Here is a 25,532-nt window from a genome sequence, read left to right as displayed (position 1 = left end):
TTCTGTCAAATGAGCTTCAAGCCTGTCACTGTTCCTGGATGCTGGCAATGCCAAATATGAGGCTTCAGAATGGATGTCCACAAACCATAAGGTGTCGTCACCGTGTGTTTACACTTGGTATAGACACATTTGTCTGAGAATCGGACCATTTAGTGCCAATTTTTGGTACTTGTTCTGGATACGCAGTAAAATGGATTCAATTAAGTAAAGAGGTTTACCAAACCTTATTTGCACTCATTGACATCATTTGTGGTTTTGTCGTCTGCAGTTAATTTTGTGACAGTGTTTTGAATTGTGATACATGAACCGTGTGTGTGCTCTGGTCCTGTGTTGTGCAGTGATGGAAAAACAAATACCACACTAAGTGCGTGCAAAAGCTGAAAGGCAGTTACAGTACAGTTTCCTGAGGGCAGCTGCATTCGTTGGAGGGTTAATGAATGCCAGAAACAGGCATGTGTTGTTCGGCGAACACGATAGATTAAAGAACGATTGGCGAACGATTGCTGTTGCATACATTTCCAAACGACACCCTTTCACCTCCCACATGTAGCCCATTGCTCCAAGACAACCCATCTGTTTCTCCATTCCCTGGGTGAAACCAGCCTTGACAGAACTGCCTAAGCAGTATTTCAAGAGTGTCTTTTCTGGGAAGACACGGTTGGCTTTGTGTAGTTCCCTATCCATCAAAAGCCCTGCCTCTGTGTTTCTCCCTCACCTTATACTGTTATTATCCGTCTTTTTTACCGAATCATATTCCTCATTTTTACTCTCCAGTTTCCCCCCTCTCCTCCTTCCCTTCATTCTGTGCCTCCCTCCCCCTTATTCCACCCTCCTCATTTTTAAAAGCCACATGCTCCCAGCCCGTCTGGCTCAGTTGCACCCTGCCAATGAAGGGCTTTTTATTGGGCTGAGATTGAGTGCAGCCAAGCAGGGCCTGGCTCAGGCTGAGGCTGGGGCCAGCCTCGCAGTCCCCCCCTCTCCACCTTCCCACCAGCCCCAACCCCCCACTGCACAGACCACTCCACATGCCTGTTCTGGTCTGGCCCTGTCGCCCAGAAGGAGATTACTTGTCTCTGCTGCCCTTAATTGCCGACAGCAGCTGAAAAGAGCCAGAGAGAGAGACATTGTAGAGAGAGGAGAGGGAACAGTGTTGGCTTGTTGAGCTGTTACTTGACAAGCTTGGACTCAAAGGTTTGTGTTCCTGCTGTCAAAACCTGGCTATGTTTTAGTTGGTTTTATTAAGATGGATGTTGTTTTCATCAAATGTTGCTTGGAACCCGTTGCCTTTTGGACTGCACTGAGAATGAATAATACAGTATATAGAACACAGATGATGTGTTGAGGAAGGGAAGCAGATGAATATGAAGCATAAACCTCAGAACACATCACTTCATTATATACAATGTGTGGTAAAGGCAGTAGGGCCACTGAGCCCTCTCCCTGCCCTCTAAGCCGCTGTTATTTTTCTCTGCCCCTGCCATCCCTTTTTACTTTTTCCAATGAACTTGTGAATTTCATGTTATTACAGTTGGTTATTGTTGAATCCCCTCTGGCTTGATCCCAGCAAATTAAATAGTGGGCAGTTTATTGAATTGGCACTCTCTGAAGAAGCTGTGAAGCCTTATGAATTTGTTTAGTATTTTAATATGTAGGTTTTCATTCAGCCGGGGTTTCGTTGAAATGTTTCGAAACCATATTTACAACATGTTGCCTCCTCAACTCCAAGTATTATCAAAGCAGTGCAGTATGTCTAACCTTCAAATGAAAAAATGCTCTTAAAAAAGAAGGTATAAAAATATTCTTACTGTCTATAATTGTCTATTAATTTTTTTAGGATTAAACAAACAAGATATAGAGTAAATACCTAAAGATACCTCATGCACAGCAGTGCTTCTTTTCTGGGTGTAGCTGGTATAGGGTGGACCAAATAAAAATTGTCCAGACTATGTATTCTGTTATATATTTTGTTGTATCTTCTTATCTAACATGTAAAATAGAAATGTACATTTATAGTTTTGTATAGTCAAATTGTGGTGGCTAATAGGCTATTGCCTATTGTTGTTGACTTTTTTATGTTTTTGTATTGGGGAATTTGATCGTGCAGGATTCTCCGCTAATCAGCAACTGATTGTTTAAACAAACACCTCGTAACCTGAGCGAATCTGTTGAAGCAGCAAGTTGAAAGGCGTAGCTTACTTTGTGTTGTTTTGAACGTAATTGTTGATAAAACAGTGACAATTGTATACTGGTGTGCGCTTGAATATTGATTTTTTTTCTTTGGTCTATTAAGATACAAAGAGCTTTAGAGGTGCCAGAGCTAGCTGTTTACCCTTATTTTCAGTCTTGATGCTAAGCTAGGCTAACTAGCTGCTGGCGAAATTTACTGTACAGATATGAGTGGTATGATCCTTCTCATCTAACTCTTTGCAAGAAAGCAAATGAGAATGTTTCCCAAAATCTCAAACTATTGCTATAAGTAACCTAACTAGGTGACTGAATTATATACACACAAATACAATTTTTATATCAAAATTAGTTTTTTTAAACACAGGAAAATTATTATTTTTTTTTTAATAGTGTTTCGTGTTCGGCCTCACATGCGCACCAGAACAAACGGGGGACAGAAAGGGGAGTAGAAAGCAGCATGGAGGCCGGTGACTATTTTATGGTGGTTACTCTTTTATGTCGTTGTTTCAGACTCAACATAGACTGAATGATGATCATGCACTGCTTAAATGGAGATGAATGGAAAACTGTTTACACGCCAACGTCCGGACTTCAACGCGCATAATAACATCATTCAAAGGGGCACCTGGGAGTTTTTATCACTGCCAATCAGAGCTAAAGACAATAAATACCCATGACTACTGCAGAGTCATTTGACCTGCCATTGAATGGATGCTGATTGAAGACAAAAAACTAATGTTATTGAGTGTTAGGGGGTTTTTAGTCCTGTGTGAAGGGGATAAAACTGATCAGAGGTTGAAACTAATGTGAAAATACAATTTTGTTAAAACACATGACTGATGAATAGATTTATCCTGAGTTGGCATGCTGGAAAGGTTGAGGTGTATTTCTGAAAACAGTTTGGAAGTCAGCCATGCAGTAGATGTATTTCTGTGTTGAACAGGAGCCAATTGTCAGTGATGTTTATGAGCCAGTAGAAGCTGCAGAGTCCTTGTCTCACTCTTCTGACTCCTAAGTAAATTGGCCTGAGGCAACCGACGAATGATATTCAATTCACAGTGAGGCATTTTAATGCACCTGTCACAAGAGCTATACATACACCCTCAGATCATGTCAAACACACTGGTCCTTCTTCCCAGAATGCCCTTGGGCTGTAACCAAGACCTGTCATACAAAGAAACCAGCACACTAACGACTCGTTTCATTCTGAATCTAGTGTGACAGTCATTGTCACCCGTGGTTTTTTTCACATAATTCGACTGAACAATTTCTTAATTCAATACCTGCGTTTCTCAACAAGCTCAAACTTAATTGCGTTGTGAGCAAGACCACTCTGACTACATTAGATGCTTCCTGATGAATATGGAGGGCTTTAGCAAACCTCCTTGTCACACAGCCACAGTGTTTTGTGCCCTTTTGATTAACACGGAATGGAAACAATTAGGTGGGGGGAGGTAGTGAGGCAAAGCAGCAGCACATTCAACAGCTTTAAATGCTAATTAGCTAATGGAGGATGAAAGAGCAGGCAACTGGCGGTGTTTCACATGAACACACTGGAACTCTCACTCAAACTGTGGCTGCATCTACGCTCGTTTCATCTGAATTTAGCAAGACCACCACCATTTTGTTTCCTTGGGAACCTTTAGACAATACAGCCATCTTGTGCAACTTGAGATTTTTTGTAATGATTTACAAAATGTGTCTGTGTGTTCTGTGATTTGCAGAAATATTAACGGCTGAAATTATATCCTGGTGACTGGGCTGACACAAACATAAGCCCGTTTCAGACATTGAATAAGTTACACTGCTGGGATCGTCATGCTGTCAATGTGATGTCCTTCAGAGATGGGTGTCTTTTATGTTAATGTTCCTTTGACTTCATTTCACCATTAGAAAGTCCTACATACACAAACATTGAATGATATGATGTTATGTTTGGACGTGTTTATTTCTGTTTAATATGCCCACAAGTTGCATAATGCATGGATATTCATTAATTCCAATGAAAGGATGTGCTGGTCTGATTATTAGTGGTTGGAAGGCTTTTTTATTTAACCTCTTGACTGATCAGATATGAGAAGATATTGATCTATTCAACAACTTAAAATTGGCTCTTTCACTGTTTCCGAGTTCATCAGACTAATTTTGTGCCTAAGAGATGATGACTGAGATATTACATTTATTACAGTGACCTTAGAACAAGACAATTTTTCTCTCTGTCACTCTGTGCATGTTAAATTGCTGCTAGTGCAGCCTTACATTAATCTGATGGCATTCAATTTAGACTTTAGACTCATTTTTTAGAAAAAAGTGACCAGGGTGCTTATCTAGCCATGAGAGAAACTTGTTTTATTGCTATCAGGTTTATGTAAAGAGGTGCATCTCTGAAAGTAAAGGTCTACTCAACTGCTACAACAGTGTCTCCTTTAAATAGTATCTTTACTAATATTATCCCCTTTTAAATAATAATTATACTGTCTTGTCTGATTTTCTTTTAATTGTAAAACCTTCTCATATGTTTATATCATGTATGATATTTGTGTAGCTTTTGCCTATCTTGACTTGACAGGGGCTACAGGTACCACACAAGATCCTTGTCTGTAAAGATATTTTTTTTTAAATCACTGGTAAACCTTAGAATCATTTCCAATTTGGTACAGACCTAACAATGAAGGACACTGACCAATAGTTTTTAAAAAGTAACCACCATGCACGATGCTAAAACACACAGGATTAAAGTGTCACCCTAAGTGCCGAACGTGGACATTTAAATGAAGACTCAATTAAGCTGCTCACCTTAGTAAGCTATTTGAGAAGCACTGCAACGTCTTAACAGTTAACAGGATCAATCTTTACATTGTAGGGGGAAGTGAGTGTACCCTCTGGCTAGTTGATAAAAGAAGGAATCCTTCTTTCTAATCTGATAGCCGTTAATTGCTACATTGGGACACTCGTACTGAAGTTGTATGAATTGGGGGAGACGGTGATGATGTTGTTCTGTATTTTTCTAATGTCAACAAAGCCAATGAAAAGACAACAATTAACCATGTGTTTGTCTGTTCTCTCAATACTTTCTGAATTCCTTACTCTGACTGAGGTTCCTGCGTGCACATATAGATTTGTTATTGAAACGGGTTTAATAATTCCCTGTAGCTGCAGAGTATTTGATTTTTTAGCACACAATACTCAAACAGGAGTCAATGGTGCATTTGTTGGGGTGCCAAGGGTTGAGGCACATTTGATGCACCATTGAATATTTTCAGCACCAGAACCGTGTGTTTGGGATTGTCTCAACAAAGACTGCCCATGTTCATCATAATGAACCAATATATCTGTGAGGCCTCATTGATGTGTTGTCTGTAAAGCAGAGAAATAAACTGTAGACTGCAACTGATTATTATTTTTATTATTGTCTTTGGTGAAACTGCTTTTAAAGTTTTTGTACATACATACAGAGAAATCTTAAACTTGATTATTTGATAAGTATGGAAGATAAAAAAATAGGAATTAAGGACTATTTGACCAATGAAAGCACACGTCCTGTTACCTAACATTGGTAAATTAATTGTCTTTATGTAATTTGCTAATTGTTGTTAGTCGGTTATTTGTTTCTTTCAAAAATAAATCTACATTGATATTAAATGGAATAAAGAGACAAATCCTCACATTTGGAGAAACAGGAAATTGTGATTATTTTGTGAATTGCAGAGGATTTTTTCTTGATAAATGGGTCAAACGATTAATTATGTTTTAATCTAAACACCTGATGATTAATCTCCTGTTGATTGACTAATTGCTCAGTCTACTCAGGGCACAAAATTAGCACCAGCCACCAGTCAAATGCTGGTAAAGTATGCAAGGTGGGGGTAGATTTGCCTCATACCCCAGCCCCCCAAAAAGTGGCTGGTAAAATTTGAACATTCACTCGCCATTTGGTTGCTGGACGTACAATATAAGGTAATATTGCATCCTGAGTCTACTAATTGTTTCATATGTAAAGCTTTGTCAGGCAGTAGCTTCACAGTCAATAGTTGGATAATAGGCTAAATTCATTAATGGATTTAAAGGTACGCTACGAGCTGTTTTTTCCTACACATTTTTATTGTTCTCTTTTCATGTGGACAAGGATGCATAAGCACATTCCTGCCAATAGTTTCCCAGTTCACATAATGGTCTAACGCTAAATGTAAGCAGAAACCACAGTTTGTTTACAAAAAACCCTCCACATGTTGTCACCTTTAATCTTTTCATGGGATTTGATGACAATAAAAACAAATACAGAACATTGCCAAGCTTATCCCATAACGCTACATTTCTGGACTCTTCATCTTGTTTAACCCCTTCTAAATCACAAATGATTTTGTTCAAGGGCTGTCTTGGGAACGTTCTATCTTGGAGGCAACGTACTTGACGGGGAGACCTAATTTAATTGGATTCACTGTGTTATTTGGAAGAAGGAATCAGGGGGCTCTTTAAGGTTTCCCACCAATGTCTAACATCTTTGAGTGTTTACATATTTTATCACTCACCAGTGTATTACACTCAAGTCAAGATGGACTGTAATCTGACATAAACATCTCTATCATCTCTCCCCAGTTCGTCAGGGACCATACAGATGGGTTGCCGACTCTGTTGATTTCTCTTAAAAGCCCCAAATTTGTCACAACCTTCAGTGCTCCTTTGAGGGAGATAGAGAGGCTGTGAATAAGAGAGGAATAGGGGGGAGGAAAAAGCATGCTGTCATGAAAGAGCCGCTTCCTGGCTGGCTAGATGCAATCATGGGCACTATCTGATAGCGCCGGAGGAAATTGGATGAGCTGAGAGCCGTTGGCTGCCAGTGATGGGAAAGATGACTCCTTTGTCACTGTGTCAGTCAATTCCCCACTCTCACCTGAGAGACCAATCAATAACACAGGGAGAGAGAGGTTTTTTCTTGTCTCTACACCTCTCTATGCTGTGGGCCGCTGTCAATTATGAGCTGTAAAACACTCTCTCCTTCATAGGAATGTGGTACGACATTTTACACGGTATGCATAAATATATCATGGATGTGGTTAAATGTGATGTATTTCTATAGATATAGAAGTATGAATTATGATATGTTGGAACAGTTCTATTTGTAATTACTAGATGAACATATCGTTACAAATCATTATCGTTATGTGAGACTGTATCTTAGATTTTGGATATCATTATCCTTAAATGGCATAAGTGTTTTAATTTCCTGGTTTTACAGTAAAGTGATGTAATTTTCTGAACTTACGAGATGGCTCTACTCGTTCTAATTCTTGCCTTGCCCCACTTAGTCATTATATCCACATTACTCTTGTAATACTCTTGTCCTGTATGTAAATATTTTGAGATATGTACTGCAATATAAGGCTGGGTTACATGGCCTTAAAATAATATAGCGACATTTGTAGGCTAGATCAAGAAACAGGAAATATATCTCAATAATGCTGGAATGGGATCAAAATTGAATATCACAATATTTTTAACCAAACACCTTGATACCGTTATTGTAACAATATGGTGGGGTTGACTATTGGTACTTTTACAAAATATTAAAGGGGAATTCTTTTAGAGTTTTTTTAAACCTTGGCTCTATATTTACATGTTTTGGTGTGTAAAAAATTCATACTTACCAATTTTTTTAAATTGGTCCTGTTGACCGCCTGGCAGCCACAACACAGGTTTGATGGCTGCAATTTTTCTTCTGGGGCAACGCCAAACCGTCAAAGATACTTCCACTCACTGTGCTTGTATTGCCGCTGACAGGATGAGTTTGCTATTCTAAGTGTCTGACAAGATTATGGACACAATTCCAACAGAGGGAGACCTTCTCCTTCAGTGAGTCTTGTGTTTCTGGTTAGAAAAAGGATCTTATCATTTAATAAAAATGTAGGAATAATTTCTGTAATGTTGTCAGATACCTCAGCCTGTATGTGGCAAAAACAAGCACTTTAAGTGTACGAGTTGCCCCAAAGGATTACATTGCAGCCATGTCACAACTGCTGGCTGAGATGACAGATTACAAGCATTTTGCTAAAAATAAATCATTTACACACGAACATGTAGATATATGGCCAAGGTTTCAAAATACTAGAATTTCCCCTTAATACAATTTCATTTTTGATAAATAATCATCAGTTATGGGGATATAATGACTATGTGGGTCAAGGCAAGTATTAGAACAATGAGAACTGTCTGGTAAGTTCAGAAAATTACATTTATTGACACTTTATTGTAATGCAGCCTTTAAAACCAGGAAAAGAAAACAATGAAGTTATACCACGATGTAATGACATCCAAAATCTAAGATGGTGTGTGGTCTCATATCACGATAACGATATGATGTTGATGTATTGCCCAGCCCTACTGAAGTGTTGTCACAATATAGACATCGAGGTATTTGGTCATACTTGGTCATAGATTTCGAGATAATGAGATAAACATGTGTATTAGAATATAGCCTAAAAATACCACAAAAGTATATTATGGTCATTTCGCCCAGCCTCAGAACATACTGTATATAAATATTGTACATGTGCTTTTAACAGTTTTCTTTGTGTGATTCAGTGGGGTTTGACAGTGTGTTCACTCACAACATTACACATAGAAAAGTCTTTGCATGTCTTGGATTTTGGTGCCTGTTGTAATAAATTTAGTTTCACAAGTGGTGCAACTGCAGCTCATTAGCTGCTGCATCATTAGCTGAGCAATTTTAGTGCTTGAGGCCCAGAGAGACTCATATCAGTTGCTGTCAGGCATGTTGTATTACATCAGGCATGGAGGACATCTCACATGATGTATTTAGAGACACTCACTGAATGATTCATAAATGTGATAGCAGGCGTAATGAGCTTCAACATATTCTGTGCACAATATGTCCATGCTAGTTCTATGTAAGATGATACTAAACTGTTCTCTTCTTCTTCATTCGCCCTCCCCACTCCTGCAGTTCCCCGATACCTGTGAGGAGTCTGCTTCCCCATTCGTCTTCATCTGCACCAACCCCCAGGAGCTGCTGGTGAAATTCCCCATGAAAGGGAAGCACAAGATCTGTAAGTCCTGCTTCTTTCATGTAAGGGGAAGTGAAGTGGATGAAATTAGCCTGAGCCGAGGAAGTCTTTTCTTTATTTCTTTATTTTTTTTTATCAGCTTTCTCCTCTGCACTTGCACGCTCACACGCATACATAAATGGACATGTAAAAAAATGATAATGATAGGTTGAGGTTCTGATTGCTATATTTTCGTGAATAAAACTAAATTACAAACACACACACATGGCGTTCGCCCACATACACATGTGCAGATCCTCTCTGAGAGCCATCTGTAAAGACGGGGTTTTGCTGTCAGGTTGCCTGGGGGACAAGCCAGGCCTGGATGTGCAATGCTGTTGCTGTATTGTGTGATTTATAATAGGACTCAAGCACATTTTCCCTCTGCTGCCATAGCTGCTGCTGCAAAATGATGTACCTGCAAGCTCTTTTGTTAATATTTCAAAACCCTCTAAAGACATGAGCGGATTGTTTATGCAGCTGTGCCTCTTTCAGATCTTTCCAGATCGATGGAGAAGGCTTTTTGAGCAGCTCAATGTAAAATCTAGCAGGAGCTGTGCCCTTTTTATAAGCAGTTTCTTCTAAACTAAAATTAATATGATGACCTTGTCTCCATTTTTGTGAAAATGAGCAACAGTTAAAAAGGTTTTCAAGGTTGAGCGCAGACCTAAACAGTGAAAAATGAAATAAAGTGAAAGAGAATGAAGTGCAGTAAGTCTGTAAATACTCTCCTGCTACACTTGATTTGTAGTGAAATATCAGTCTACTCATGAACTCCTGCGCTTTTGTTTTCATTTTCATCTTTAATTGGCATCAGATTGTTCATATATTTCATTCTAACTGGCATTAACATGGTCTTGAATAAAAGCCTGAACTTGATGGAACATGCTGACACATTGTTACAGGCTTGCTGTCGTAGGCACAGATCGCTGTAGGGAAATCTGCACCTACATTATTCAAACATACAGTAGCTCTGTGGTTTATGAATCAGCAGCTTACTTTCTATCGGTGGAGGAATAAATATGACTTTATGGAACTTGCCAGTAGTACATTTTTAACCACTAATAGACCTCAGTATTCATTTTTAACAGCAGCTGCAGCCTGCTTCTTTTCCATTCAGCTTGTGATGACTCTAAATTCTCTCTAAAGGAGCAAACTGATGATGTCACCAAAACAATGAACTCTGCAGATTTGTTTTCTGAAAAAAATGATCAAATGTTATTGCCGATAATATAGAAATACTTAAGCTTTTATTCTGTGGGTTTTGTTTTGACGACCTTGCGTTCATACCATCCATAAAGAAATCCTACCCGCAGTATTTTCAAATTGGTTATCTTTTATTGCCTGCTGAGAGATCTGAGAGATGTATCGGTACAATACAAATCTCTGTCTTCATTATTGTCCAGCTGCCTTCCAGCTTTGTTCCAGCTCTGGCTCTCTGTGTAATTTGATATACTTATGCTCAGCCAAACATAACCACTAGTTTTCTGATGACTGCAAACTGGTGACTGCTGTTCTTATTTTTGTTCAACCATTAATATTAAAGTCAAAGTGTTTTATTTATCAAATGCACAGTGTATACTGGGTCATTCTGAGCGCTGGAATTCTTACGACATGACAGAAAAAGGTTATTAAGACATCACAAGTATGGGCAAAAAAATAGCAAATGAAAGATAAATCCATCAGAAGATGAAAACATATACATATGCAATATACAATTAAGACACAAGCAACAGAAATATGATACCTAACAGCATAACATAACAGTACAAACACTGACATAACAGATAACATGAACAAAATATACTTAATCAATAAATATTACAGCACTAAAGAGACAAGCAGCAGTATGAGAGACTGAAAACATAGGGAATATGAACAGTGAGAATGAGTAAATGTTAAGTGTAGAAGTGCCAGTGAACGTGCATATTAAATTGTAGTGACGTACGTTAAATTTCAAGATTTAAGGTAAGTTAAATCAAGGCTCAGAAATGTATTGATATCATTTTTGTTATATGAGAAAATAAAAACCATCTTAGATTTTGGATATCGTTACATCGTGATATGGCATAAGTGTTGTCTTTTCCCAGTCTTAAAGGCTGCATTATAGAAAAAGTGGTGTCACTTTCTGAACTTACCAGACTGTTCTACTTGTCTTTAATCATTTAGTCTTTATATCTATAATACTGATGATTGTTTATCAAACAACTCCTACTTTATCAAACTAAAGGCTCTGAATACTTCCTCCACCACTTGTGTGCATTGATCACTACATGCTCCCTGCTGTTCATGTTTGCCTGGTTTTTGGATTGGTTGTCCTGACCCACTGGACCTACACAGTCCAGCGTGTCTGATTCTTCTGTCACCAGCGAGCTTTTCACTATCTCACTGTGTTGCTCTCTCGCCCTCTCTTCCACCTCAATTCCCACTGCATCTCACGGGTCAAGGCATTGCCGCTCATCTTACTCAGGGGGGCTTAGCACAAGTATTTTTTGCTCCCCCAGCAGCTTACGTTGACAATATCCGCTTGTCACTGACATTGCCAACCATCTCATGCTTCATCAGAATGAGCCAGAAAAGGATTCAGCTCCCTGCTTTTCCAGTCCTTTCAGCACACTCAATGCTTTATTACATAACAAGGGCGATTGTTGACAGTTTCCAGTGTGTTAAACATAAAAATGGTAGGTTGTGTCCTTGGTTGTATGTAAAAATTGCATTGTGTGGCTGCTGATATTGATTCTTTCATTAATCAGGCATGCTGTGGAAAATGGGAGTGGGAGCGTTGATCAATATTAGCTGGTATCTAAGAGTATTGATCCTCGATATGACAAAATATCAGCTTATTTAATGTTAACCACTAAAATGTAAAAAGAACAGAATCAAGCCCTTTTGTCACCACCTTTCAGATGTTAGCTTGAATGTCCGTCCTGGTCTTTTTTTTTAACCCACATTAGCTGTTACCTTGGCAACAGCTTCTCTTCCTGATGTCCATTATAAGACATACATACAGTTCAAATGCTTAAATATAACTGCTATAGTCCCCATCCATTAAGTCAGTATTACATTTACACCAACACAACACAATAAAATGACATCCAAACCATGTATGTTTGGTTTGTGTAAAACACTGACCTGAACACTAATCTGTTTGTTTGTGAGCCAGTGATGAAAAATATCTTGGTCTAACTGCTTTGCTACAGGTTTGTTTTTTCTCGGCACAGGAAATATGCAGCTGTTTATGTTTTTATATGAATTGGAAATGTTTTGATTTTGTCTGACTGAAAAGCCAAACTAATGAGCTAAAAGCTACGTGATGCTGCAGACGAGCATGTTGTTGATTTATCGGCAGTGCTAGTAAACACTTTGCTTTACTGACGCAGTGTAGTAATATTGCATATAACAGCTGCAAGCATGAAAGGTCGGAAAAGCCAGCACACTCATATGTGGATGAACATTATTGGACGCATTTGGCAATTATCAAATAATACGATGCTGTCTCCTCTCTGCAGCCAGTTTTACAGTCGACTTTGTAGATAATATACTCGGCTACGTTAGATGCAAACTCAGGTTGATCAGTCATTACCCTGTGGAGGAGTCTGTGACATTTAAAATGGCACACAGCCAAGGCTCACTCCCTGTAATAAGGGATGTCCATTATGGTTTATGGTCACATCCTGTGAACATTTGTATCAGTGTGTGTGTGCTTCTGTGTAAGCTGAAGGTCAGTCTGGGTGTTGAAAGCTATTTGGCTCTCTGACATGAACCCGCATTTCCCTTTTCTCTTCCTTATAGCTATCCTTCAATTGCCCCCAGGTTTATAATAGCCTGACATCCTCTGTATGGTGCAACTATGTACACACAGACAGAGGAGTGGAAAAACAAATGTTATACCACTATAGATAAACAGTATATACCATATACTGTATATAGATATTTTCTTCATGTAGTATATGTTAGCTCTAATCTAAAGCAAACCTGCTTTTAATTCTACTGCATAATAAGGTTTATTTATTTTTAAAGAATAGTTTTATCTTTTTAGCTCTGTTTGTTGTAAAAGTGCCAAAATGACTAGTCAAAAACATTCATATAGCATCAGCTGTTCCTAAAGATGCAAACACAGTAAATGATGGAAAAGCCCAGATAACACTTTATAATAACCATCATTAATAAATAGTAAATTTATAGTGAAATCAACTTAAGTTAATAGATATTTCACTGTTGAATGCATTATAAATGTTAAATGGACTGAAGTCATTCACCTAGAGTCACCTGTTCATCAGGAGCAATAACCATTCATACGCACTCACACACTCATAGAGGAGCCACCAGGAGCAGTTCGGGGTTCAAAATCTTGCTTAAGGACACTTTGACATGTAGACTGCCAGAGCCAGGAAAATACTTTTTTTCATGTTTTTAGAAATAAATTGTTATACAGATCAGGCTATGAATGATATATGAACAAACACCTCTGTAAAAACCTCCAGAATATAGATAGGAATGAAAGTTTGGTGTGTGTAACTTTGACTGAAGTGGAGATTTGTGGCTAAATAAAAAACGGTCTTTAAAGATATGTAATGTAAAATTCCTCATCATCATCATGACACTTCCCCTTTAATTACTAAGATTAAGAGGATTATTATATGCTTTCTGAAATTTTACATTTGAATATGAAAATCAAGCTACCTAATTAAATATGTGCCAATTTGCATTAATCTCAAGAACAATGGTCTGAACTGAAATATACAGCTGAATGTGTATTTTTGACGTTGTCTTTCCACTTGCCTAAAAGAAGACATGAAAGCAAAATATCATCACATTTTTCCAAGTATTTGAAGGCTTTTGAATCACCATCCATCTCAACTTAAATTGGTAGACATCATGCTGGGATTGTTGTTGCTGAAAGAGCCTGAAGCTGCTATTTGCTGTTCTGCAGAGCAAATCGTGAGGTAACCTGAGAATTATTACTGTGCCTCCGAAGAGTCAAAATCCTCTTGCTTCCAAGCATGAAGAGTGCATATGCAGATTAATGTTCCATGAGTGAATGAAATGGCTTTAAACCTTGTTTAAAAAGTGCTCGACCAGCAAGAATAAAATGTACACATCTCTTTTACAAGCACTACTATATTCAACTGACAAAAGCACAGAGCAACAGTTCAGGGTCAGTCTGTTCAAAGCATCTAAAGCCGTTTGCTTCTTCTTGTGATAGTTTGGCAGGCTTCAGTTGACTGACAATCATATGGCAGAAAGTGTTATCACAATTAACAATTCAGCTCTGTCGTCTAAGTTGTTCTATAAAAATTCATCAAGGTTTAACCAACATATGCCAAGCAATAAATTCACACATGAACATAAACATGCAAATTAATCTTTTTAATCACACAGTATTGCACACAGAAAGTGCCAAAGGGAAAGAAGTAATTGTTACCCTTTATAGACACACAACAGATCGTCCTCTAACAGCTTTTAAAGAAGAAGAGGTCATTTCCAGCTCTTCACTCTGTTCTTGTGATATTACACATGAATTCAGTGAGTGCTTTGTGAATATTGGCTTATCTTTTTCTATAAAGATTAGTCACTCTGATGGCTCCCCCGCAGATACAAAAGAGCTCTCTTCTGCTGAGGTTTGATCCAACTACAGGGAAGGAAGTCATGGATATAATTGCTAAGATGAGAAATTCAGCTCCTGCAGCCGGTCATGATGAGATCTTTTTTATCTCTAGAAGCAAAAGTCATTGACATATATAATCTCGACATCACTGGAAACTGGAGTCATTTCAAAGGACCTCAAGGTCGACAAAGTAGTTCTCCTGCTTTCAGCCCGAGGCACCAACATCATTTTCATCCATTTCTTCAGATTCTGATGTACAGCGGACTTCAGCTGTGTTTTAATAGCTATTCAAATAGTAATGAATAGCAGTTTTTGAAATATTCCCACACTTAACCAGTTTTTTGTTATGTATAATGATGATTTATCATCCAAAAACAATTTTGCTCTTCCACGGATGGAAATATATGCTCTTGATGTATTAAATATCAAAAGACATTTGGTTTTCCTCACTGATGGACAGCCTTAAGAGCCAGAAGAGGTTCTCCAAAAATGGGATTTTTTTCACCCAATTTGTCACCTGCAAAAATGAGTTGCTTAAATGCACCCACTATCAGTAGTATATTATAAAGCTCAAATAAAAACAATGGGCTGGGTAATTATAAGCCAACTGCACCAATTTAACAATGTCAAACTAGAGCAGATTATTTCTTTTCCCTCCCAAGTCATCTGTTTTATTTTGGAAGAAATCCACCACAATATTAAACCTTCATTAGTCACATCTTATGAGCTTTGATAGTGTGTGATCTGGTTTGTCTTTATCATGAGTCATTACATGTTTGTTGCGAAACATTCTCACCCTCTTAAATGTGATTATTCAAAGATTAGACATTGAACACACATTTGGTGAAGTGCCTGGTGGGATGAGCTGACCACCTCACATCGGGCCGTAATAGAAGTTGGTGTTGTGACGTGTGCATGTGTAGTGAATGTATAACTTGTGGGGAAAGCATTTTATGGCTGTCTAATTTTTCAGAATAACTGCCACGATGGCTGCCGAGCGGCAAGACTTGCCTTAAAGGACTTTGGCAGCAACAAGTGCAGCTCAATAACACTCAAAAACAATCTTTGAGCACCTACCTTGCAAGAAATTAAACAGATGATCCACTGGTGTATCTGTATGCAGTGCAGCTAAACAAACTCACATTGTTTTACCATTACCAACCCTGATCTGATTTGGACACATTAGCAGGGCAGATAAATAGACGCTTGTTACCTTGTTGAGGACTGAGGGTTCTGCAATATATAAAACTAATCAACTAGCAAAAATGCAAAAAATGGTTGGTCAGTGCATTTTGGATTAAAGACCTTAGTCCTGACTTGGCTGGGAGCAAGCTGCAAGGCTGATATCAGTGAGATAGAATTATTACAATAACACTGATTTATATCTATGCCTCATATACGTGCAGACAATTTGAATGAAATGCGGAAACGGGCAGAGTACGACACTAACAGTGAAAAATTCTACACAGAGTGGTAATTACAGAATGAAAGTCTATTGAACCGCTGTTGCTGAAACCAATGGCTGACATTTCATTGCCTCTTAAATTTAGTTTGTTTAATTCATCACGCTGTGACACTGGACCTGCAATTTACCTTATATGCAGAACATATAATACTGCTGTAATAAAGCACATAATACAGCAACAACACATATAATAACTTATTCACGAGCAGCCTCCGTATGCTTGTCTAATGATTTGTCTCCATGTGATCTGTTAAAAAATACAGGCCACAGAAATCCAGAACAATAGATATTAAGCACCCTTATGGGAACAGCTTGAAGCTAAATAATCTATATTTACTTGTTCCTGTTTAACAGCCACGTGCCCAGGGACTCCTGAGTATATATCACAAATAAATGATTCCCTTTATTTGTTTCTTATGCATTCAATATCACATCCCTTATACACATTGCACTTCCAGCACTCTTTCAATGTCATTTGCATTTTCCACGCATACATTATCAAGCTGTTGCAATATGTATCCCTTTTATCCCTCAGGTTGCCCCACATATGGAAATAACACATTATATTCCCAGTGAAAAAATTGCGGTTGAATTTTGCTCTACTAACCATCCGCTGCACTGTTACCTTGTGATTACCTCTTAGTTTTATGTGTGAAATCACAGCACCATGGGATTGCACATAGAGAAAGCCAATTACCTAACAAATGTCCACCTTCTCTCCTAAGGTGGTCGCGATGGTTTTTTTTCTCCTCTATTTCTCCCCTGTGCTCTTCCTCTGTCATCTACTGCTGGGAGACAGAAAGAGGTTAGGGCGACGGAAGTCCTTTTTTGGTTATTTATTCATGGATTTTCCATTTAATATTCATGCCTTTTTCAGGACTATCTGGGTGCAGAGGAGAATTTGCTGCCTCGGAGGCGGCCGGGGCCAAAAATCAGGTTTCAGCTCCAATGAGCCCAGTGGATGAAGGGAAGAGAGAGGGAGAGATAGATAGAGAGGGAACAAGAGAGCGGGGTTTCATGTGTTCTCTAGTAAATGAGAGGCAGGCCTTGAAGGTGACAGGCTGTGTTTATTACTGATCTGTCAGCCGGTTAATGGGGAGAGGAGAGGAGAAGAGAAGAGAGAGGAGAGAGGAGAGAGCTGAGCTGCTGAGCAGAGACCAGAGCACACTTGTATGGGAGCAAGAGGAAGCCCCAAGCAATAAACTCTACCATACTAGATCTGCTTGTTCTCACAGATTCAATGACAACACTCCTGCATGCTTAATTTGCATTCACTGCGACTAAATTAAGATATAATAAATTATAAAAAGGAGTAGTTTGCTTTGTTGTTACGAAATTAGTACTTTTCAATGAACAAACATTAATAGAAATGATGTACTCTGACCTATTGATTACGTACATGATATTTTGATCCATGTAGGTGCTTAAATTTCATCGTCCGTGGCCTTTTTTTTTGCAAAATGATGAATTTTCGTGAATCTCCTGAAATGTATGAGAAAATTCTAGTTTAAACAAAACCACGTCCACGTCTATTTCGGACTAAATCCATCTCTTGACATGTCCAAACAAAAAAATGTTTTTCTTTTGTCCCACATTTTCATCTCACCTTCAACTCAGCTTTGGTAGAAATTTTTGGTTTATAATTTTACACAAAACACACATCAAACAGTAATGATCATTAAACATATCACGTTATTCCTCTGGATTCAAGTCTTAGTAAACAGCATACTGATTTTGGTTTAACAACAGATTAGACTGATGCATATGTGTTGAAATGGGGGGACTCTAATAACCTATTGAAGGGCAGAGGTTGGTATTCTCTGTTTAGATCATGCGAGTAGTCAGAGATAGTGTTAGCAAGTCTGAGCACGTCTATTATACATAGAAATGGGACGAAAAATGGCTATTACGAAGGAATTAACTGTTACCTTTGCCATGGAGGTTACGGTGTTATCAGGACATCTCAAAAGCGTTGCAGATTATAAAGAACGTAGTGAAGGAGCAGGTGATTAGTTTTTGGTGCCGATAAGTATCCTGGTGTATATCTACGATTTTGTTCAAGGATTTCATAACAATGCAAGATTCACGAGAAGAGAACTTGTTTATCTTTTTGTGCTTACTTGAAGAAGGAAAAACTGGCATAAGTAATGTATCAAATGCTTATCATTGTGTATTCTAAGTGCAGAGGAAGAATTCAAATACTCAATACATTTTATATAATTGAAGTAACCTTTTTTCAGAATTTTGCAGCCTTGACGGAGACACGCTTTGCCTGAGAGCTTTGTAGTATTTGATTGCACTTGAGCCCAGAGGTTTTTATCAGCTGCTCTTGGTAATGAAACCTCTTGGTTTTCCATCTCAGTAAAGGGAGAAAAGCCTGAGTAAAGCAATTGCTCTTTGTTGTAGCAATAGATTTGTCTTTGCTTATCTTAGCTAAGCATTGTTGCCTTTATCAGTCACCATTACAAAACCCATAGCAATCAGTGTTTGACATGCCACTGCTTTCTCTAGTGTCACGTTTAATGCATGAATGGCATTCTTTTTGTAATTTGGATGAATTATATAATCCCTTAATAAAATAGACTTGCTTCATATGTGCACGTCATGCGCAAATGTGGCCTTTAAACAGCCGGTATCTTTCTCTGTGTGATGAAGGCATTCAAAGCTTACTCTGTCCTTTGAGCTAGATGTTACTGTACTGTTGCAGAGCTCAGTTTTTCTGAAGATGCCTGAGGGGGTTGTACTCCTGAGGTTAAATAAAAAAAAATAGATTCAGTCTTCAGGAATATAATGTGGATGAAAGTGTAGCAAGAGGAGTAATGCCTTTTTCATGCACTCAGCAGACTGAATTGAAAAACATCGACTTCGGAACCAAATTATTTTCTGCGGTACAAGGGATCCTTGCTTTTTTTCTTTTTTTTTATTGTGAGAACAACAAGAAAAACTAAAACCCTTTTTTTACATACAAGCTTTGGCCATCATAAGTAGTTGTTTTCATTCTTACCTGAGGCTAAAGTACATAGCTTATTTATTCTCAGCCACCCTGATCCGGGCTCATCTCCTCCCAAGGCACCACACACACACACCACTGTCTCTTCTGTGGTCTTATATTCTTTATTTATATGGGTCAATGTACATCAATGGAGACTCACTGTGTGCATTAACTTACGGGCTTCAGTTCATCATGGTGCTTTTGCAACTTGTATGTAAGTGCTGTTCATGTTTGCTGTTTCTATTTAGCTTTGATGTTTGGGCGAATTATGCAGCTCTCTCACAAAGATTGGTACAAAAACACATCTGGGCCTGTCTCTGTTCTTTGACTAGAGTCTTGTGTTGTGTGCCCTCAGTTTTCTGTTTTCATTCCCACATTTCCTTTTGTTTTCTCTATTTGGTCCATCTTTTCTCTCATTTCTTCTTTGTCTCTGTACTAAGCCTGTCAGAGTAATCAATCTGGGTCAGTGCTGTGGAGGGGGGATGCAGACAGATGTGCTTTGCAATGTGATCGATGTCCTTGATTAGTGAGAGATTACTCCTGTGCCCGGTGTGTGTGTGTGTGTGTGTGTGTGTGTGTGTGTGTGTGTGTGTGTGTGTGTGTGTGTGTGTGTGTGTGTGTGTGTGTGTGTGTGTGTGTGTGTGTGTGTGTGTGTTCGACTTATTCAGAGAGTTCTGCTAGTAAGCATGTATGCTGTTAGCCTGCTCCCTTGATTTTGTTACTTTGTGAGGTTAGCAATTGAGGATCAATAGGTGGATTATTTGCACAGTTGAAGTAGCTGACGGAGGTGAGGATGTTAAACTAGACATGGTCAATGAATCACCTAATGTGGTTAAAATGTGTCAGTGGATGTTTTTACACCCAACTGCAAAGTGAATTTTACACCAAATCTAAAACAAGACTTCCTTGTACAGCTTGAGCAAAACTGTTATTTTATCAGTAATAAAACTGGTGTTGGAGGGTTTTTAAAAAGTTGGCTGATATCAAACAAATCTTCGCCATTTCTGTAAACTAATTTTTTGTTTCCTATGACCTAACATATACACTGATACTGATTAGAGCTGAAACAATTAGTCAATTAACAGAAAATTTACCAGCAAATATTCTTGTAATCAATTCAGCGTTATAGTCGTTTTTCAAGCAAAGATACTAAAGATTCTCTGGTTGCAGCTTCCCCTTTTCCTTGTTTATTGTGATAGGAAATTTTAAATATATTTGGGTTTTGGACTGTTGGTTTGGCAAAACAAAACATTAAAAGACATCACCTTGAAATTAAGAAAATTGGTCTCTATTTTTTTGCCATTTTAGAGTTAATCACGAAAGTAATACTTAGTTGCAACCCTGATATGATTTATCGACCAATATAACAACCCCGCCAATGGACCAGGCTGTAGTTAATAGATTAATATTAGCCATATTTCAGAATGAAAACAAAGTACACTCAGAAAACAGTGGATTATGCGAACAAATTAAGACTGATAGTAATTATAGTTATTTTTACTGCCTTTACTGGGTTGGATTTTCAAAATTCAAACACTTTTTATGTGCTGAGGATGAATTGCGGATTCTCACAGAGGAAAGGAGCTGCTCTGTCATCTGGTGGTACAGCGAATACTTCTGTATGGCCAGATGGCAACGGAACAACTGGATTTATAATGTAACATTTCATGTTGGCCTTGCTACCGAGCTATTTCTTGCTGTGGCATAACATTACAGGGGAATGCTAATAACTTTACGGAGCAACTGACTCTCTTATCTGTAGGATTACATGTCACAAGGTGTTTGAATGGTTACTTTACTAAAACAAAGTTTGCTCTAAAAGTTTACTTAAAAAAAAAAATGTTGTTCAAAAATGTTGGCTAGCCAGATCAAGACCTTTACGAGACAAGGCGGTTGTGCTGGTACCGCTTTTGTCCACAGGGGCCGCCAGAATTAACAAAAAATAAAAGGTTCCTTGTAGCTGCTTTAAATAACTAAAAACTGTTTAAAATTTCACATGCAGTACATATCTAACATCTTTTATATCCAATGTGCTCTGCAACCCTTTGCAGCTGTGAAAAGTATTTTTGTTGAAAGTGATGTTTATGTTTGACACAGTTCAGAATAATATGACATTACCTAATGCTGTAAAGAGTGACCTGTGAAAGACACAGTTGTATTAATACAAACATTGACACACTGCTACCATACGGCCATCAACATTTCTTTCAAACCCAATGTAATCACCTTGCTGCACTTGTGAGAAAGATCAACAGTGGTAATTCCCCTCACAGGAGGCTGTCAGCTTTCCATCAGCTGTCAGTGTTTTCACTTTGCCTGTTTTCAAAGCATTTTGATTCTTGTAGTTTTCCTCTCCCTCTGAAAAGAAGCAGACAGATGTAATAGCCATTAGCCTCAGGGAGAGACAGCACAGATGTGTCAACAAGGCTTGACTTTTACAGTCCAAGTGAAGTCTGAGCAAACAGTGGCTGTGTAGAGGCCTGTGTGGTTGAGCAGTGATCCTAGGACACGGTTGCACGGCATTGCCCCGGGACTCCAAACAGACCGTGACTCTAGTTCTCATTACATGAGTGGGTCAGACCACCCCAATACGGAAAATAAATAATGCAGGGGAAAACCTGAGTGCTGCCACCTCACTGACAACATCCACACAACCTTGTCCTTCATGAATAAGTGGTTCAACCTTTTATAAACTCCTGCTGTAAGCTGTATTTTTATACTCCTACTGTTTTGGTGGTGTTGAGTGTGTGTCAGTCAGGGCTGCAACCAACCTTAAAAATCATTTTAATTAATCTGCTGATTATTTTCTCAATTAACCGAATAATAAGTAGGCCAATAAAATGACACATGATATTGAAAAATGCAGCTTGTATTGTCAGACTCACAGTATGAAACACAAACATCGACAATTTAGTATCAACAGTGAAGAAAGGCAGCAAATTCTCACAAGTTAGAGCCAAGACACCAAACTGGCATCAAAGAACTGGTGGCGACAAAGGCTGACTGTTGCAGTGCCAAAAAGCTGCACTTGAACATACCACAAAGCCTACAGCCAACGGCCAACTAGCTTGTACGTTCTGCACGTGTGTAAGAGAAAATAACTCTCCATACCTTCACCTTATTTACAAACCCGTTGTTATGTTAAAGCAGCATTTTTTTCATACTATTGTCATTAATATAGCCACTTCTAATCGAGAGTATGTCTGATAAAAAAAAGTTGCAAATGACACTGGCAAAGAGACGGAGGTTAAAAAAAGGAAAAAACGCGCTAAATTGAGCAAAACCCCCTGTTGTTGAGTGAAATCAGAGTGATTCATTGAGTTGAAATCACATAGTGTTTTAGAAACTAGAACCAGTGAAATTTTTTAACAGTCATATTGATAACATTTTTATGTAGATAAATCTTTTTTTTTAAATAATACATCTACAGAGCTTGTACAAAGGTGCCAAATAAATCTCTCCTTTCCTTAAAAACATTATTATGATTGTGAATTAATCATTTTAAAATGTTTGTCGGGTCCAAGGTGATTGTTTAGTTTATCTCTGTGTAAGAATTCTGACGGTTGGTTCCAGCTTCTAACAAGGCTTGTGAGCCAATAGTATGTCGCCATCTGTGTTTAATCAGTGATCAAGAGTCTTGGTAGTTGCCAGTTTGTGAGGAAAAACTTAAAAATGGCTGAGCCCAGCATACTGTACTGCCGTGATGTTAGCTAGCCAGGGTTAGCTACGTTAATGTTAGCAACGTTAACGTTAACTAGTATTAGCAATGTTAACATTTTACTACACAGCATTGGCAATGTTAATATTTGCAGCAAACTGTCAACCATTTGCAGTGAGCACAGAGAAAACTTGAGCAATGAGTGTGAAAACAGACTTCTAGTGTCACACTCTGCACATACAGTACATCTTTCTTCACAGTGAAGCTCAAATATTCCGCTCTAGGAACAAGAAGAAAAAATCATTCTTTGACTGGATCAAAATGAATCGATCAAAATTCTCGGTAATTAATTTTTTGTTAATCAATTAATTGTTTTAAGCTCTGCTGTCAGTCTGTGTACATAATCTAAATCCACTCATTCCCCCATTTCATACTTTCTCATGGCTTCCAAAAACCCAACAAAAATCCAATTCTTTATCTTAATTTGATCTCAATTTCCTGTAGCAGTCGCCATGGAAAGTCCAAGATGAAAGAGTTGAAATTCTAATTAAGCTGTAATGGCAGCAGCAAGTTGATATTTTTCCTCCCTGTACATTTTCTCCATAGTCAGCCCTCTCCCTCCCTCCATGTTTAGCTTGATCTCTTCAAATTTATTTCCTACTTTGTAACCGGAGGCAAGAGCCCTTGACTTGCTGCCCCCACAGCCACAGCCAAGGCAGCCATTTAAGTTGTGATTAAAAATTAATGGTTGAGTGAGAGGCAGCAGAGAGGGAACAGGGGAGGGCAGGCAAAGAAAGAGACAATGCTCGAGCGAGAGGATAGGCTTTGGAGAGGGGAGCAAGCCCAAGCAGCAGCTGCTCCCTGATAGAGGGTTGGAAGGTCTTCTCACAACTCTGCTGTGTTTAACTGCTCTGCTCACGCCCCACCATGAATATTGCATTACCGCACTATAGGGCTCCTTGTGTTACCCCCACTGAGTGTCGAGCGGAGTTGCAGCCACAGTGCCCAAGCATCCAAGTCGAGCCTTCCCCCCGCAGTGAGGGGGCCGTCCACATTTAGGCGGACACGCCACACAAACCAGACCAGCTTTCACACTACATAATTGCCAGACTGATTTAGAGAGGATCTGCATGTCACAGGCAATTATAATAAGTTCAGTAACAAGAAAATGGAACAATATTTTCTGGCATTTAAAGCCATTGTCACTATTTTTTTTTGGATTCTGATCTCTGATGAAGCTGTTTTTACACACTCTTCAGCAAAATCATTTCAAGTCACTGAGCAGAAAAGGATGGTTTCCATTAATACACACATCCATGGCCACAGTGGTTGTATTTTAATACATTTAAGCTCTCTTAACTCAAAGCTTTCCAAAGAAGGCCAGTAGAATAAGGGACAATCAGTTTGAGCCTTGCCTAGCTAACTCAGTGCATCAGTCTGACTCTTGGGCCATTTCTTTAAAAGCTAAACAGAAATACCACGGGGACTACACAAGGTCCTGACCTTGACTTTACCGGATGATGAGTAGTGGCACCTACATCACCGCCTGACCTTTTCTTCCTTCTGGCCTCTTTCTCTTCACCGTTTCAGCACGGCATTTCTCAGAGTCCATTACCCACTGATACATGGTCTCATTCCAGTGCTGCCAACATTGTTCCCCTGTAGTATAGCTCATTCAGGATTGCAGCTCAAAGTGCTTTGATCGGACTGGCAGCCTATTTAAAAACATAAAACAAGACTGAATGGAAATTAGTGTTTTGTAGGGTCTGATTTTTTTAGATTTGATCATTGTTCTTATCAGCTATGGGAATAATTTACGTGCCAATTTCATAAATTAGATTTTGGGATATAGTGAGATAAAATGATATGATGAGATGACAGGTTGTTAATAAATCACCAGTTTAACCGAATAATCTTAATGACATAGTTTGACTTTTTTGAAAGACCAGAAAAATATGCACGGAGAAGTGATCCTTTCATAAATGTGTTTAACATTGCGAAAGGGTCTGTTTTTTAACCCAAATATGTTTTCTTAAACTTAACCAAGTATGTTAGATCCCTAAACCAAGTATTTGAGTTCCCTAAACCTAACCAAGTATTCCCTAAACCTACCCTGGTATTTAACACCAACACGAGTCAGAAAACTATGACATCAGCACAACGCGATCAATCAGGTATAATGATGGTCCGAGAACAACATTAACTGTAATGTTTTAGGAACAGCACCAACACAGCGATATCAGATACACCAGCTATTTCCCACTGCTTCCAGTCTTTATGCTAAGCTAAGCTAATCAACTCGTAACTCTAGATCTTCTTATCTAAGTCAGATGCAAAAAAGGGACATAAAAGTGTCTTTACCAAACGTGGAACCATTCTTTGAACAACTTTGTTTTTTTTTTAAATGCCATGTACTTCAGTGGTGTTTAACCACAGAAGTCTTAAAAGTAAATAAAGTAAAAGTAAAGCCATTTTCAGTAGTTAAATGTACTTAGCTATTCAGCAAAATATTGCTTTAAGTAATGAAGCTGAACAACATTAGACATTAGATTAGAACCATT

The 25,532-nt window shown here is 38.5% G+C and overlaps 1 protein-coding gene across 1 annotated transcript in view; it reads left to right on the top strand.

The window, feature by feature from the left end:
- The window catches only part of trip4 (thyroid hormone receptor interactor 4), a 90,819-nt gene that overhangs the window by 32,428 nt on the left and 32,859 nt on the right, over positions 1-25,532 (top strand). Inside the window, exon 12 of the mRNA XM_073464447.1 lies at positions 9,149-9,251. Within this exon, the coding sequence (XP_073320548.1) occupies positions 9,149-9,251 (103 nt within the window). The remainder of the gene's footprint in view (positions 1-9,148; positions 9,252-25,532) is intronic.

Source organism: Pagrus major, chromosome 4 (genome assembly GCF_040436345.1).
Source record: "Pagrus major chromosome 4, Pma_NU_1.0".
In the NCBI taxonomy this organism is placed as follows: Eukaryota; Metazoa; Chordata; class Actinopteri; order Spariformes; family Sparidae; genus Pagrus; species Pagrus major.
Note: the sequence above shows the minus strand (reverse complement) of the source record. Positions and strands in the feature narration are given on the sequence as shown.